Below are 16,974 nucleotides of genomic sequence, written 5' to 3'. Positions count from 1 at the left end.
TCTAGAAGCTTTATTATTTTACCTTGAGGTCTATATCCACCTGGGGTTGACATTAGTGTGTGGTGTGAGGTAGGGGTGAACGTCCACAGCTGATTGTACAGATAGCCTGTTGCTCCGGCACCACTGATTGAAAAGGCCATGCTTTACCCCCACCCTACTGGGTCACTTTATTACAAATCAAATGAGCATTTACATGTGGGTCTACTTCAGGATTCTGTTCTGTTCTACTGGTCGATTTGTCTGTCCTTGGGCTAGTTCCGTACCGAATTACTGTTGCTTTACCATGAGTCTTGATATCTAGCACTATGAGTTTTCCAGCTTTACTTTTCTTCAAGTGTATCTGAACTTTTCTTGGCCATTTCCATTTCCATATAAATTTTGGGATCAGTTTGTCAATTTTCATTTTAATTAAGAGTGCATGGAATCTAGAGATTAATCTGGGGGGAAATTGACATCTTTACAATTGAGTTTTTCTGTCCTCGGCTCTGGTACATTTTTCCGCTTTCAAAAGCTAATTTAATTCCATTTTTATTCTCAGTGTTTCAAAACAGTAATACAGATAACATTTCCCCCCATGGTATGGTTCTTTCAACCTCAGAATCAGAGATTGAAATGGATACTTGACTAGCCAGAACCGAAATGTAGACCAACAGAAAGACTAGCAAGGCAGTAATATTTTTCTGTAGAATCTGAGTCTTTTGAAGATGTAGATAGAGGAGTCATGATTGAATCAGAGTGACAGAGCACCTTTGAGTTCATCTCTAATTAGCAGTGTTGTGTCTCTGTGCATTTTTCCACAGAACCAGACCCACTTTCCTGGGTCTGTTAAAGTTGCCAGGTAGGTGTCTGTGTTTCATGCACGGGGCAGTGGCATGGATAAAAAAAAATGTGTAGATGCTGTTTGGCAGTAGATGCGCTTTCCAGGGCAGCTTTTGCTTTTCTTATATATATATTTTCACTCTAGGATTGTCCTTTCATTGTCTGTATGACCTACGCCTTCCATACGCCAGATAAACTCTGCTTTCATCTTGGATCTGATGAACGTAAGCGAGACTTGGGAAGTCTGAATACACTGCAAGACTTTGCCATGATGTTGTTTGTTTGTGTTTTCATGATGTTTTATCTTAGCTTGCATTGCTTCAGACAGACTGGCCATTTGGGGTCTTTCAGGTAACTAAATTCCTCCTGAAGTTTAAGGAAACCTTTTATTCTTCAACTTTCAGTTAAACTTCATTTAAAAATGTTGACTGCCGTTTCCCTGTGGCTCTCCCAGTCTCTCCCCAGGAAGTTGCATTTTCTAGAAAAGATTTTCATAAAATAGTTAAAATACAGTAAAACTTGATTTTCTGGAATGCAACTGGCCTGGATGTTTAGTTTGCTTGTTCCTGGCCTCAACTTTTAGGAATGAAATGCCTCCTAAAGATACATAGGCTGAAGATAGAAATGTATTTAAAAACCAACTTTGAAGGAGTGACTTTGGGCCAGGGCAGATTTTAGCCCAGTCTTCTATGCCTTTAGCCCAGTTCCACTGTACATTGATCTTTTAAAACTGTGACTGAGACCCAGAGAATGATGAAAAGAGTTTAGCTAGAAAAGTAGTTTTTTTAATACTAGAAAGTGACATGATATATACTCAAAGCATTTTTAGTAACGAGAGCTGAAATTAAAAGGCGTACAGTTCAACAAATCAAATAACCTTTTTTGAAATTCACTTGAAGTTTTATTACATTTTGAGTATTTGATGTAAAATCGGACCTACCCAACAGCATGAAGGAATTTCACACACATTATACTGAGGAGACACAGCCAGACACAGCGGCATGTACCCTTTGTGAGTCCTATTATGTGACAGTTAAACTGGCAAAACTAATCTATGGGGGGAGAGGTTACAATAGAGTCCGATTGGCTTTAATTAGGGACTGTGAGCTGATATACTGCCTGGGGATGGGCATGGGAACCTTCAGCAATGTTGGAAATCTTCTACACCTTGATCTGGTAGTGGTTATACAGGAATATGGGTGTGTGAACAGGAAGATACTTATAAAATCAAGGGCAATAAAGTTGGACACACATGAACTTTCGTAGATCAATTGAGGCTCTTCTTTTATAGTTTATAAGAACATTCCCTTACCCTGTTTGTGGCCTTCTGTGTCTCTGTAACTTGAGGCCATGTGACGATTTACCTTTTCCAACATTTTATTGTGAAAACTTCAAACATATGGCAAAATTGAAAGAATTTTACTGGGGACGCCCGAATACACACCACCTGGGTTTTACCAGTTAAAATTTTACTGTATTTGCTTTCTCATATATCTATCAATATGATCAATGTGTTTGTTTTGTTTCCTTACTATTTATTGTCCACAGAATGAGTTGCTAAGCCACCTACTGGATCATTACATGGGTTGATTCAGTTATTAGACAGAACTCAAGTAATCAAAGCAGATTAGCTAACCCTCCCTCCCCCTTGATGGTACATCTGGGAACTGTGATACCTGTCAGAGAATGGTGGCTTTGTTTCATATCGTCCTGGCTATTGTCACATCTAAGTCTTCTCAATGTTTTAGTTTTCTCTAGATTTTTAAAGCATTTGGTCAAATTACAGAAATCAATGATACATACATATATATATAGATAGGAGCGACAAAGCAGAAGCATAGTTTACCTTTTTCGACTGTATCGTAACTATGCAGGATGACAGTGATTTTTGTTCCCTTAAATTGATGCATTGAATTTAAATTCCGCGTCTCTGATTCCAGGGGGTGATTTGCACTATCATCTTCACAGCACGGGGTGTTTTCTGAGAAGGAGATGCGGTTTACGGCGCAGAGTCATCCTGGGGCTGGAACACATGCACAATCGGTTTGTCGTTTACAGAGATTTGAAGGTAAGGCCATTGGACAGACCTCCTTCCGGTTTCGGACCTGTTGCAATAGTGTTGTGATTGCAGTTGTGGTCTTCAGGTGTTGCACACCTCTTTCATGGTATCCTGTCCTTTTCCTCGTCTCAGCCCGATAGGCATCACCTTTGTGATGTCGTCTCCTCCAGACTCTGAACTCTTTTCTAGGACTCCATCCTACTTGTCCCTATTACCTCCGTGTCTGGTGCAGCACATATGCCAACTCAAAAACTTTAATTGGTTAATTAGTGAAAAGCAGGGTAGGGGTGTTTTGTCATCACCCATTTTACAATTGATTGTAATTCCATTAATGTTCACTAAGCAACTGATTTGGCCCTGGCTTGGTGTGAGACCAGGAGGTGTACAAAGGTGAACTAGCAGAGAACATATATGTCTTACGGGAAGTATCTACTTGTGAACTAACACGTAGAAGGGCTGAGTCATAACTCATTTGAGGCAAGCCTGATCCGATCAGGGCAGAGTGGCTGACAGCCTGGAGAATTTCCCCCGAAGGGCACTCTCTGAGGCTCAGATTGTTTGGAATTTCCCTTAAAAAATCACTAACGGATTTTCAGGGCTTCCCTGGTGGCGCAGTGGTTGAGAATCTGCCTGCCAATGCAGGGGACACGGGTTCGAGCCCTGGTCTGGGAAGATCCCACATGCCGCGGAGCAACTAGGCCCGTGAGCCACAATTACTGAGCCTGCGCATCTGGAGCCTGTGCTCCGCAACAAGAGAGGCCGCGAGAATGAGAGGCCTGCGCACCACAATGAAGAGTGGCCCCCACTTGCCGCAACTAGAGGAAGCCCTCGCACAGAAACGAAGACCCAACACAGCCATAAATAAATAAATAAATAAACCCAAAGTTTAAAAAAAAAAGAAATACTAGAGTTGAACTATACGAAATGGCTGTTTTTGTAAGAAAATGATTAAACATCAGCAATTTCAAATTGTTCAACCTATTATTGTTAAAAAAAAAAAAATCACTAGCGGATTTTCAGATCTCTGAACTACATAGCCCCAGTCTTCCATGCTTGGACTTCTTCACTGTGGTTCTGTTTAAAATCTTACTAGACTTGAAAAAAAGGAAATAAGTGCGTTCTGAGTTTTTCCATTCCAGACCATGATGCTTGGTCCCAGGTTCTGCATTAAGGAGGGAGTTGGGAGTTTGCTTGGTACATCCGCGGTGATATTCATCTAGCCAGCCACATGAAGATGGGGGAGGAGATAAACGGGACCTTGACAAACTATAGAAATGATCACGCAGATATATAAAGGTGTAAATAATGGTGAGAAGAAAAATGATAGCCGTGGCAACTTCCCAAGGAGGTTGGGAGGAGAGTGGGTTTGCCTCCTCTCTGCTTCCTTTTTAACCTGAACCCAGGTTAACCAGCTAAAATGTACAGATGATGTTCCTTTGCTCATGTGTTGTGATTAGCTTTTAAAGGTTACCTCCTAAGAATCTAAAATGGTGTATTTTAGTGTTGAGCATATTATGTTTTTCACAAGGGACTTTGTAACTTTTAAAGCCTCCTGCAAGGTTAAAGAATTACTCCCTTAGCCTTCATATGAACATAAAGAAGAAAAAAAGTATTTTCATCACATTAGAAATAATTAGACACTGGTTGGCACATGACATTTTATTTCCTCATGGTGAGTTTTGCAGAAGAATAAAATACACGCCGAAGGCCCATGAAGCGCCATTGTAATACATTTTAATTTAAATCTATAACTGGTTTCTAATCATCTTGATGCAGTATTTTTGTCTTCTAAGCTATTTAGTAGACAATGGTATTATCTAATTTCTATTCAGACTTAATTCTAGTCATTCATGATTATTCATGCTTCAGGTTTATAATGGCATGCCATTATTTTTATTTCAAGCAAAACAATAGCTGATCTCCAGCAGAAAAATATCAAGATGACTGTAATTGAATGTATATTAGGGAGAGGAGCTTGTTTTCCATGATTGCTGACTAAATCGAATCTTAATGGATACATTTCATCAGAGTTGTGGTCAAAATCATATTTGGTCATTTGGTAGGGCCCTCTGTTGATTCTGTACTAATAAACAGAAATGACATTTATCGGGATTAATGTGGCACCGTGGAATATTTTGATTTCTTTGGTCACTATTTGTATATTTTTACAAGGTTCCTTTCTGTGCTGTGCTTCGTGGCTTCATTCTCTGAAGTCCTAGTAGTTACAGAGGCCAAGGAGCCTGTGGACTCACCCCCTTTGTGGAGAGACTCACCATTCTGGCTGGATTGCACTTCTTGCTGTGAAAAAGAAATACTTTAACTCCGATGGACTGTAGTTGTAACCCTCCCGTGTTACCTGCCCTGTGTTCCATCATCAAATGAGTAGAATCCTTCCCATCTGTCATTACCACTTTCCTGCTGAAAGTAACATGAAACATGTCATTGTCGGTATCATGCCCCACTTGGATGTGATGATATGATTAATGCTAGGATTCATGTGTAGGAATGAACTGTAATAAAATAATGAGATATCAAGCGCCAGTAGTTTTAGAAGTTAGCCCCTGGGACATCTTGGGGACTCTTGAAGATCACCTTCTCTTTCATTTTAGCCCGCAAATATCCTCTTGGATGAACACGGACACATTAGGATATCAGACCTTGGTCTTGCCTGCGATTTTTCCAAAAAGAAGCCGCACGCGAGTGTGTGAGTAGTATAGCACCTCTGTCACTGTCGTTTCCTAACTCAACTCGCCTATTCACTCAGACCCCGACGTGGTCATTTGTTCCCCCATTTTTTTCTTGCCAATAGCGATTTTCAGCATGTGGCAGTGCCGGGTCAGGGGAAGGTCCCGTATCCCAGGCTGTGGGAGAGGAGATAAGGGTGGTAGTGTGCTCGCTCTCACCATTTGGAGGAACACGCAGGGACCCACAGTGTAGCTGCCCGGGGGCAGGGTGGTCTAAGGGAAAGATAGGGGCCTCAGCAGCAGACCCAAATCCGTGCTGGCTGTGTGACCCTGAGGCAGTCAGCTCACCTGCTTGACCCTCAGTCTCTTTATCTATAGGGTGGAGGTAGTAGTAGACCCCTGAAAGCTTATATGCCAAAGAAGGTGCACAGGCAATTGCATAGAACTTTCCAAGGAAGGCCAGAGGTCAGGTTTCTCTCTCCATCTACTTTTTCCTTCTTTTTCAAAACAGTTTGGGTTTTTTTTGCTAAAAAGAAATTAGAGTTCTTTTTTTAATTTAAAAAAATCATCTCCTTGCAGTTCAAGCTTTTAATGCAGGTCATATTGTTAGATCTGAATATTACATCCGTCCTCTAAACAACCATGCAGAGGAAGCTCCCTGACGCCCTGGCCGTTGGCCAGCACCTGTCCCCTCTCAGGGGACCCTAAGCTGCTTCCAGCAGTGGCCGTGCTTGTTCTGCAAGTGTTGACACTGGCCCAAGGACTTCCCTGAACCTGAGATTGTTAAAATGACAACAGGAGTATGAGGTAGCTGCCCCGGGGCTCAGCAGAAGCAGAACGGAATACGTACTGGTTTTTATTCCTATTTCTTTAGTATCAGTTTATCTGGGTGGAAGATGTGGACATATGTACAGTTTGTGGAAAAACAGGTGACTTTTGCTTGATTTTCCTTTTTCAATATATCAGTCTTAGCAATGAAGCTCTTAAAATTCCATTTTATTGTGCATCATTGCTGTGTTGAATGGTCTTGAAGTAACTCCCAGGAGTCTTATTTCATGCATCCGTGCAGAAAATAAACTATAAATCCTTTTTTTTTTTTTTTTGTGGGACTAGAAATAAAGTGGTTCTAAAACTGCAGTACTTTATGAGGGGCTGCGTTAAATCAGAATTGCCATTTAAAGCTCTGATCAGATGTTAATAGCGATTAGCACCATTTCTGTAAACATGTTTCTCTCTTCCTACAGAATCTGGGATATGGTGATAAAAGCCTTAGCATTTTGCCAGCACTTGACAATTATGAGGCCAGAACCTGGGGTTGTATAAGCCTCTCCCAGGGAGTTCATCAGACAGTTTTAAGAGTCATTTGAATTTTTAATGCCACGGCTATTTGGTATGCTAATTTCTTCAATTTAGTATAGTCACAACTGAATATGAATCCGAGAGCTCAGAAGAGTTAATCTCCCAAAGGAATTAACTTTCAGATGCAGAGTTACTTATTCCCATATAGGGCCTCCCCCTCTTCTTAGTGTAATTCACATGTCAGATCTGAAAGACGGGCTTTTGTCCATAGCTGAACAGCATCTGTAAAGGGATGGGATCGGGAAGGTTGATTTCCATGTTTAAACGATGATAGTGAGGCCACTACTTAAAAAGGATAAATGCACAACAAAATTCTGTATTTTTAAGTAGAGGAGGCATGTCATGGCTGAGAACAGAGGCTTTCAAGTCAGCAGATGTGGGTTTGAATCCTCCTTCCACGTGGCACCAGCCTCATTTTTCTCCTCTATAAAGAGGTAGTAACAATGCTGCTTACTTCACGTGACAGTTGTGAGGGTGAAGTCAACTCCTTCACATAATAAGTATTTACTTCACATTGGCTGTGTGCCAGGTGCTGGCAGTGCAGCGGGGACCGAGGCAGAAGAGCTCCCTGACCTCCTGGAACCAGCAGCCCTGGGGCTGTCCAGGAAGTGACCGGTGTGGGGGACAGCACTCATGCCATGAGCTGAACATCAGCTGTCCCAGGCCTGGGTGGCTGGCTGCTCTGAATATGTTGTTATCTTCACAGAAGACCCACAGGGCATGGGTACAATCATGTACTTTTACGGGATGGAAACTGAGGTTCAGAGAAACTAAGGAACTTGAACAAAGTCACATGCCTGGCACATTGTGGGGCTAGAATTAAGATCCAGTTCTGTCCGACTCCAAAGCTTGTGTTCCTTACACTCTGTCTGAACTCCCTGAGGCTTTGAGAGGATCGACTTGGTACGAGATTAAAGATTTGTGGCCAGAATTTCACCCTAGACTGGGCTTCTCTGGTCTTTTCAAAGCCGTAGGTATGATGCCAGGACTTCGTCAGACACTGGCCCATCTGCACAGCAGCGTTGTGGTTGGTTCTCCATCTAGGTTTAGACTCAGTCCATCTAACGATGGAATCCAATTCTGACAAACTGGGGCTTCCCTGGTGGCACAGTGTTTGAGAATCTGCCTGCCAATGCAGGGGACACGGGTTCGAGCCCTGGTCTGGGAAGATCCCACATGCCGCGGAGCAGCTGGGCCCGTGAGCCACAATTACTGAGCCTGCGCGTCTGGAGCCTGTGCTCCGCAACGAGAGAGGCCGCGATAGTGAGAGGCCTGCACACCGCGATGAAGAGTGGCCCCTGCCTGCCACAACTAGAGAAAGCCCTCGCACAGAAACGAAGACCCAACACAGCCATAGACAAATAAATAAATAAATAAAAATTAAAAAAAAAAAAATTCTGACAAACTGAAAGTGAACCATGGAGCAGGCACCAAATGACACAGAAAAACTTTGTTTTTGGAATCAAACAGATCATCAGTGACTCATTGAGTCCCAGCTTATTTTATCCAGGAACACAAAGCTCAGTCCCCTGTCACCATGTCTTCAAATGCTCGTGTTCTTTCAGCATGAACAGCACAGATCGTCAGTGGGAAGCAGCAGGAAGCGCTAGGTGCTGCCGTGTAGGCAGAAGCTGAAAACCATGGAGGTGGGCAGGTCCAGTGCTCTGCTGTGTCCAGCGTCCACTCAGAGATGTGATCTGCGTTAACCCCATGCATTTATCCTTGTTGAGATCTTCCCGTCCCAGAACTGGGTTTTGATCCCGAGAATCGCAGGTTAAAAGGTCACCACCAAAGGTTTTCCCCAGCAACACCGAAGTTAAGCCTCCCCAGAAACTGGCTTGGATGCCCCTTGAGGAAGTCTCTGACTCTCCCAGTGTGCCTTGCTGAGCGCACGCTGTCAGACTTTGGATTCTGGATGGCGGAGCTTTTCTGAGGGATGGACCAGTGCCCGTTTTCACTGTTTAAGAAAGTCTTTCAAGATAGAACTCTGAGGCAGAGAGGGTATCGGGCCCAGTGCTGATCCAGGATCACTTGGCGGAGCAGATTCTCACTGTTTCTGAGCATATAGTTAAAAAGGATTATAATAACGTAAGGATAGAGAATAAAATCCCTAACATAGGTTGAGTTCTTTTTAAGAGCCAGCACTATCCTAAGCCCATTACATACGTGTGATCCTCACGGCACCCCTGTGGGATGAAGGTGTCATTTTATCACCCATTCTATCAGTGAAGAAAATCAATGAAGGATGGGAAACAGAGCTACAGTTAAAGGCTTTTTCGGGGCCCTTTCAGGCACGTCTTTGAAGTTCCCCACGAGCCCTCTCTTGCGCGCTTGGAACAGTGCGTGCTCAGATCTTTAAGGAGGGGTGGGGAGTCGCAGAATGGGAAAGGATTTTGAGTTGCAGATAACACATATTATATATAAATGGTTGTCCTCCCAAGTGATTTTTCTCAGCTTCCTGCAAGTCGCCTGCACATTTGTTTGGCTGAGTCCTTCGAGCTGTCAGCAGCTCTTTAAACCGGATACGTGATTTCTCCGTCTCCGTGCCTGTCGGCTTGTCCCCCCACGCCCGCCCTGCCTTGGAGACCATCGTGACCGTGGAAGGGTGGGAGATACGACTGGGCATATGTGCGAGCCCCGGTCCTCAGCACGGGAGGGTGGCGCACACAGGGACGCCCGTGCCCATCCCTTCCATGTCACTGTTCATCACCCCCTCCCCCCGCTCCCTGCCCAGGCCCCACACATCTCCTCAGGGGCCTGCCCTTGACTCCTCCTGGCTGGAGTGAGGAAGGACTCCCGAGACTCACATTTCACCTCCGAGACCGTGGAGTGCGCGCATCGTTCATATTTATTTCAGATGGTAATTTATTTATATTCAGTCCTATCCTAATGAAGACAGGAAGGTCGTTTTCCCCGCTGGGTGTTTGCTGAATCATATTTGGTGGAAGCACTGTCGTCCCCGCCGCCTTGTTCATAGTTGCCGACGTGGATGCATGATGCTCAGACCTCTTGGTGAGCTGGGAATGTTTTATAAGGTCTGCAAGCACTGGTAACCGCACATACCCTTTCTTCTCCCCAGGGGCACCCACGGGTACATGGCTCCCGAGGTCCTGCAGAAAGGGACTGCGTACGACAGCAGTGCCGACTGGTTCTCCCTGGGTTGTATGCTTTTCAAACTTCTGAGAGGGTGAGTGAAATGCGTCCTTTTAGTACCATCACCATGGCATGCACTTGGATCAAAATAAAAAATATTTACATGTTATTAGGTGCTAATATCGTTTTAGATCACACAGTGATCTTTAAGACACACACTGATCCAGGCGATGCCCACAGCTCTTTCTGCCCGTAAAAGTGAGAGTTTCTTTCCCATAAGCTTTTGGTATTTTTGTTCCATGCCAGGAAGGTATGCCAACACGTTTAGACCTAAAACAAGACTTTGTTGGAATATTTCCATTGATAAGCCTTATTTTGGGAATAAGTGTTATTTTTAAAGGTAGATAATCGAAGAGGGTAGGAGAATTTCTTTTCCCTAGGAATTAATTACTCGTGATCGTCTTGTGAGGTTAAAGCATTTTTTACACAAAAGGATGAACACCCAAAGAGAATCTGTTTTAAAAGTGTGCATCTGTTTGTGAACATGCTGAAATTTATAGGTTTAAAAACACAAAAATGAAATTGTGTAATTCTGTGTTTTCATTTGTTATACTTGACCCTTGGTTCTAATCTACCAGAGATGATGAAATACAAGCGGAAAGAGGATGGAATGAAAGCGCTCTCCAATATGTTCTCATATTGAACGTTTACAAATTATGTTAATATTTCCATTAATTTTAAGAGTCTTTAGCCAATTTTAACAGAGAGCTGAATTGTTTAAGATATGTTTTTGATTATCCTCCATTCACAGAGATACAAAAAGCAGTTTACATTAAAATTTCCTAGTCAGGATCCTCCCTGTAACGTTGCTTCTATGAACACACAGGACTGGTAGTTTGCTAAACTTTCCATGTTTCCCTCGGAAAGCCTTATTGAGCATCGCTGCATCCTCTTATTACATTTAGCACAATCTGAAAAGAGGCTGGATTCCCTGTCTTCCCCCCAAACTAGGTTCCAAGCACCCCGGCTGCTTCCCCAGGACCTGGATAATCTAGTTGTTCTCTGCTCGCCGCATTCACTTGGGAACTAAAATTGTATTATTGCTCAGAGAGTCAGGTCCTGTTGGTCCTTAATTGAATTACCATGTTTGTGGAGGCTGCATGGCCTTAATTCATGTCATCAGACCAGCTGACCTGATTAGAGTTTCTGCAAAGCAAAGCAGAGAAAACCACTTCCCGCCCGAGACGTTTCTCCAGCCGGCGGGAGTCCCCGCATGCATGGTACGTGCATCCAGACACACCGTCTTCCCTGAGGTCTCCGCTGAAGAAGGGGTTGGAGATTAGAATCCACACTTACGGAGTCACGAGATGATTTAAGAAAAACTCTGCACAACAGCAAAAGCTGAATGCATTAACTCAAGATTCAGAAGTCAGTTGTAAAATGTGGCAGGGAAACTTGCAAAGTCTTGCATTTAGGGCTTTGTTTGTTTATTGATTTTTGTTTAATATTGTTATTCTGTCTGTTTATAATAATGTCCATCTGTGTAGTCTAGGGATGATCTGGCATATACCACTATTTTTAAAAGATCTGAAAATTGGTTTGATCGGTATCTCTATGCCAGCAGTGTGATTTGTAGCTGATAAAGCCAGTTCCGTCTTACTTGGTCATGGTTCAGGTTTGGAGGATTGCATTGGAAGGTGGTAATTCCTTTATGACATCCTTGATCAGGCTTGACTGAAGCATTATGTTTGATGTGACCCCTATTGAGAGGAATCTTGGCCAACAGGAAGACATCCAGAGGATGGTCATGAGGATGGGATGGGGTGGATGGATAAGAAGAGATGAGAATGGTGACAGCTAGAAATCGTGGCTCCTATGGACAGGTTCAGAGAGCTGGGTACAGTGCTTCAGACGGCCATCCTGTTGGCTCCAGCTGTCGGAAGGCCCATCTCATTGAAGGAGACATACTCATCTGTACAGCTCTAGACAGTGAGCATTTTCAGGAGAGAAAAGACTTCAATTTGACGCAAGAATGTCCATTCAGCATTTGAGCTGCCCTGTGAAGGCATGTCCTGCCTCACAGATAGCCAGCTCCCCGTCACTGCCTGGTGACCATCCACTGAGCCTGAAATGGCAAGAATCCTTCCAATGCCTAACAAAGAGAATAGACGAATCTTCCCTACAAAGATGTATGATCGTCTGCCATTCTTTCTAATACTTGTTCAAAAGGCAATCCCAGGAATGGAGAGAGCACTGAAACCAAAGAGCGGGGAAACATTTTTTGACCTAAGTGATTTAAATACAATTCGGTGAGCATTTATTGAGTACCTGCAGTATGCAAGAGCCTGTGCTTGATGCTGTGGGGGAGGGAAGGAGGGAGGGAGGGAGCCACACACAGTCCTGGAGGAACTCGGAGGAGAGTAGATAGGTACACACACATACAAAATTGTGAGCTGGATGGGCTGTGCTGGGAGAGCAGAAATGGGATCACCAGGTCTAACCTGGAAGCATAGGGCTGACTTGACAACTTCACGTAGGAGGTGGTATGGGAAGTGTTCTCTCACAGACAGGATGGCAGGATGAAGACCTGGAGCGGAAGTAGACGACGGGGAGGGCACAATACGGAGCAGGTGCAGGTGGTCTTTCCCCATCAACGACCTGTGAGTGGGGGTGGTCAGCTGTTGGTCGCGGGGAAGGTGTGCTGAGAGAGAAGATGGAGAAAATTGGGGCAGGGCCGGGGGCCACCTAGAATTCCATGCTGTGCAGGTGGGGCTTTGTTCTTAAGGCCCCAGAGACTGAGGGCTTTTAAGCAAAGGAGGGACAGAGAAAGGAAGCATCTTTTAAGCAAAGGTTGGGTTGCTCTCCAGTAAGAGGATGCTGGTGGGAGGCACGTCGAAGAACCCAGGCAAAGGCTTGAGTAGCGCTGTGGTACTGGGATCAGAAAGGCCACAAATGACTTAACAGTATCGTTCTTACAGTCCATAGCGGTTTTTGTTTTTTCAGTGGATGCTTGGCTATGGACAGATAGGAGTTTAGATTCAAGGTGATTGGGAGGATGGTCATATCACTACCAATGTCAGTGGGTATAAAGTATCAGTGGTTCATATTAAGCTGATGTTTACTGAGGGCCCTTCGGGAGCAAAGCATCACGGTGAGATCTGGAGGCGATGCAGCCTTCGTCCCCTCAACTTAAACAAGGGGTAAGAAGGTTCCATCCAGGCGTACAGAAGCATCCTATTCAGTTCTTACACACTGTACAGAGGGAGCCCGAGTAGCTGTCTTTTCTCAGACACAAGGGGCCTAAGGAACTGAAACAGTAACTCAGGAGGGGGTGGGAGGAGAGCGCGGCCAACGTGGCCTCCCGGGCGCGGGCTTCACAGGCCGTCTGTCCCCCGGTATCCTGGTGCTCTTACGGGGCGGCCGCGGCATCAGTCCTCATGGGATGAACCAGACTCCATGCCAGCCACTCCCCAGCGCTCGTCCTCAACCCCAGGCATGCTTGGCAATGCCCGGGGACATTTTTGGTTGTCACAGCTTGGCATCTAGCGGGTCGAGGCCAGGGTTGCTGCTAAGCATCGTACAGTGCACAGGGCGGCCCCCGCTGCTCCAACAAAGGATCGCACAGCTGAGGATGAGAAACTCTGCTCCAGAGCAAGTCTCTTCCCCTCCTCCCCACATCTGCGCAGTGAGGGTGACCAGTGGTCACCAAGGGTCTTTTTTTCGCTTCTGTTTTCTCTGATCAGATACTTCTCGCACTGACCAGTGTGCCCCATTGCTTCTGCTGAAATACTTGTCTGAACCCCTAGTTCTGTTGTGACACCCTAGAAGGATCCCACAGGGTGCAAGGGACAGGAACCTGGATGTAAGGAAGCTGTCGAGGCCCGAGAACGTGTTTGCATCCCTGGGCTCAGTGATGGACCCGTCCGCTCAGGGCCGTATGTTGGGTGGGGGTCACTGCTTCCACTTCAGCTGACTGTCAGACACTGAAGAGCGCCTGTGTATAAAGAGGTGTCCACGTTGCAAATGTGCGGAATTGCTGTCATGATCCTCAGTCTAGAGTTCAGCTCTCTGTGAAGGCAAAGAATTGACGTGACAGTAGCCTTGATCTTAAACTTGTCACCATTGATTGTCAGACACGAGGAGAGAGCCCAGGTGGTGGTCTGGGGAGAACTGAGCTCTGCCTGAGGTTGCCTAGTTGGTTCCCATAGGGAAAAAAGGAATGTTTATAAATATTTTGGTAGCTATTGGCTTAGGTTCAAAACTCACATTTGATGTAGCATGCAATCTTTTTGGTATTCTAAAATTAATTTTTGACGTAAGGATTTGTAGTCACTTGTAATTATAAATGGATTGTTTTTGAGCTCATCTTTTCACTGTGAATGATGTATCATGCGTGTGTGTGTGTGTGTGTTTCCCCATCATTTAGCATGCCTTGAACGATTTCCCAACTCGTTTGGGGGAAATTTGCGACTCTCCCACTCTGTTATTCAAAAGCCACATCAGACCACTGTACATGTGAATTCTATTCCCATAACGTCCCCTGACGCAGCCGGAGTGTTGCATGTGCTGTTGGAAGAGCTTGGCCCACGTCATAAGCTGTTGACAGGCCCGTGTTACTGTCTCCTATTTAAAGCGGCTGCGTCGGGGAGCAGCTGTGATCACACAGGATCTGCGAGCACCATGTGCCTCCCTCAGAATGGAGATCATTACTATAGGAGGTTTTCTTTAACATTTTCCAAAATAGAAACAGAATCTTAGGTTTTGTTCACAAAGAATAATCAAGAAGACATTGGAAACAGATGCGCCTCAGGACTTGAACTTGAAAGACCAGACTTTCTCAGCACAACAGCCCAGAACCGAAGAACCGAAAAGCATTTCCAATTGTTTCTTACTGAGTCAGACGTGGCAGAGCTATATTTATCAAATGGTATTTGTAGCGATCAGGCCTGTGCGCCGGGAATGTTTTAATGTTTAACTTTAACTCCCGTCCCCTCGCAAAGCCCTCCCTCTGGTCACACGAAAGAGTTTTTAAATTTAGCACGGAGCATCTCTGCCAGAACACAGTCGTCCTTCTCTCCAAGTGTCCGGGCACAGCCCTCTGCTTCCAGCGTCAGATGAAGGCAGGCACATGAGGGTCGAGAGCAGGAAGGGGTCCTCCGGCTTTGCACACAGGAGCCAAAGCAGATGGATTTGCCGAAACACAGGAGACCTTCACACAATCCCCTTTTATACGTTAAGGAACTCTGTGGGGTAGGAGCAGTTGTGTCATGAAGAGAGACTGAAGTTGTAGTAAGATTTAATAAACCTATATTCCTTTTCTCTTGAACCATGACCATGTTAATATCTCTGTGTATTTTGCATACAAGAATGATACAAGTCAAGTTTTTAAAAATTATAGTATCTCATAAACAACAGATATCGTTTGTTATTCTATCCTATTTGCTTTTTAAATGCAGTAATTTTACATTTTTCTTCTTGGAAACAATTAGGATGCAAAGAATATTTCCAATCAAAATCTGTTTTAAAGATTGGCGTATGTTTGCTTGGTACTAATTTACCTTGTTTAGATTTTTTTTTTCCAAATTAATACTTTCAAGAGATGGAAATTACTGTGTTTTTCACTGCATACGAAAGAAAGCAAGCGTTAGAGTGCCCTCTCTTGTACAAAGTGAAAATTGAAATATTTAAATAATAAATACTCTTAAGTGGAATCATCATCATAGTTTAACTTATTCAGTAGCAAGAGTGGGTGGACGTTTTAGTTCTTTTTTCTAAATCACATTGATTTATGTGCTCAACATCCGTATCCATTTTATAGAGTTAACTATTTTATATATCTTGCCTCAGATTATGTTATATATGCCTTATAAATAAATCTACAGGGTTGATCATTTTACAGGCATGTCTTACCATCAGAAATCTCAATCATATCCCTTCTTTAATTTTCAAGTGAATAAATAAGGCCAGGGTTTTCTAGTTTGCATGTTTACTAGTCTCTTTTAATGCTTAGAGTATCTATGTTTTTTTTAATTTATTTTATTGAAATATAGTTGATTTACAATGTTGTGTTAGTTTTTAGTGTACAGCCAAGTGATTCAGTTATATAAATATATATATATATATACACACATTCTCCTTCACACTCTATTCCATTATGGTTTATCATAGGATATTGACTATAGTTCCCTGTGCTGTACACTAGGAACTTGTTGTTTATCCATCCTGTATCTAATAGTTTGCATCTGCAAATCCCAAACTCCCAATCCATTCCTCCCCCCTGCCCCCACCACCATTGACAACCACTAATCTGTTCTCTATGTCTGTAAGTCTGTTTTTGTTTTGTAGATAAGTTCATTTGTGTCATATTTTAGATTCCATATATAAGTGATATCTAAGGTTAACTTTAAAAGCCAGTTTATTCAGCATTTTAAAAATGTAATCAAGAGTAAGAATAGGGCTTCCCTGGTGGCGCAGTGGTTGAGAGTCTGCCTGCCAATGCAGGGGATACGGGTTCGAGCCCTGGTCTGGGAAGATCCCACATGCCGCAGAGCAGCTAGGCCCATGAGCCACAATTACTGAGCCTGCGCGTCTGGAGCCTGTGCTCCGCAACAGGAGAGGCCGTGATAGTGAGAGGCCCGCGCATCGCGATGAAGAGTGGCCCCCACTTGCCGCAACTGGAGAAAGCCCCTGCACAGAAACGAAGACCCAGCACAGCCATAAATAAATAAATAAATAAAAGTAAAAAATAAAAAAATAAAAAAAGACATCAAAATTGATGAATTTTTTTTTTTTTAATTTTATAGCTACTTTTTTTAATTTTTATTTATTTATTTATTTTTGGCTGTGCTGGGTCTTCGGTTCGTGCGAGGGCTTTCTCTAGTTGCGGCAAGTGGGGGCCACTCTTCATCGCGGTGCGGGGACCGCTCTTCATCGCGGTGCGCGGGCCTTTCACTATCGCGG

At 44.0% G+C, this 16,974-nt stretch overlaps 1 protein-coding gene across 1 annotated transcript in view; it reads left to right on the top strand.

Moving 5' to 3' along the window:
• GRK3 (G protein-coupled receptor kinase 3) overlaps positions 1–16,974 on the top strand; it is a 124,128-nt gene that overhangs the window by 87,337 nt on the left and 19,817 nt on the right. Inside the window, 6 exon segments of the mRNA XM_036874923.1 lie at positions 965–1,043; positions 2,760–2,777; positions 2,780–2,825; positions 2,827–2,887; positions 5,488–5,582; positions 10,001–10,108. Of these exon segments, the coding sequence (XP_036730818.1) occupies positions 965–1,043; positions 2,760–2,777; positions 2,780–2,825; positions 2,827–2,887; positions 5,488–5,582; positions 10,001–10,108 (407 nt within the window).

This window comes from Balaenoptera musculus, chromosome 14 (assembly GCF_009873245.2).
Source record: "Balaenoptera musculus isolate JJ_BM4_2016_0621 chromosome 14, mBalMus1.pri.v3, whole genome shotgun sequence".
Classification (NCBI taxonomy): domain Eukaryota; kingdom Metazoa; phylum Chordata; class Mammalia; order Artiodactyla; family Balaenopteridae; genus Balaenoptera; species Balaenoptera musculus.
This window is presented reverse-complemented; position numbering and strand designations above follow the sequence as displayed.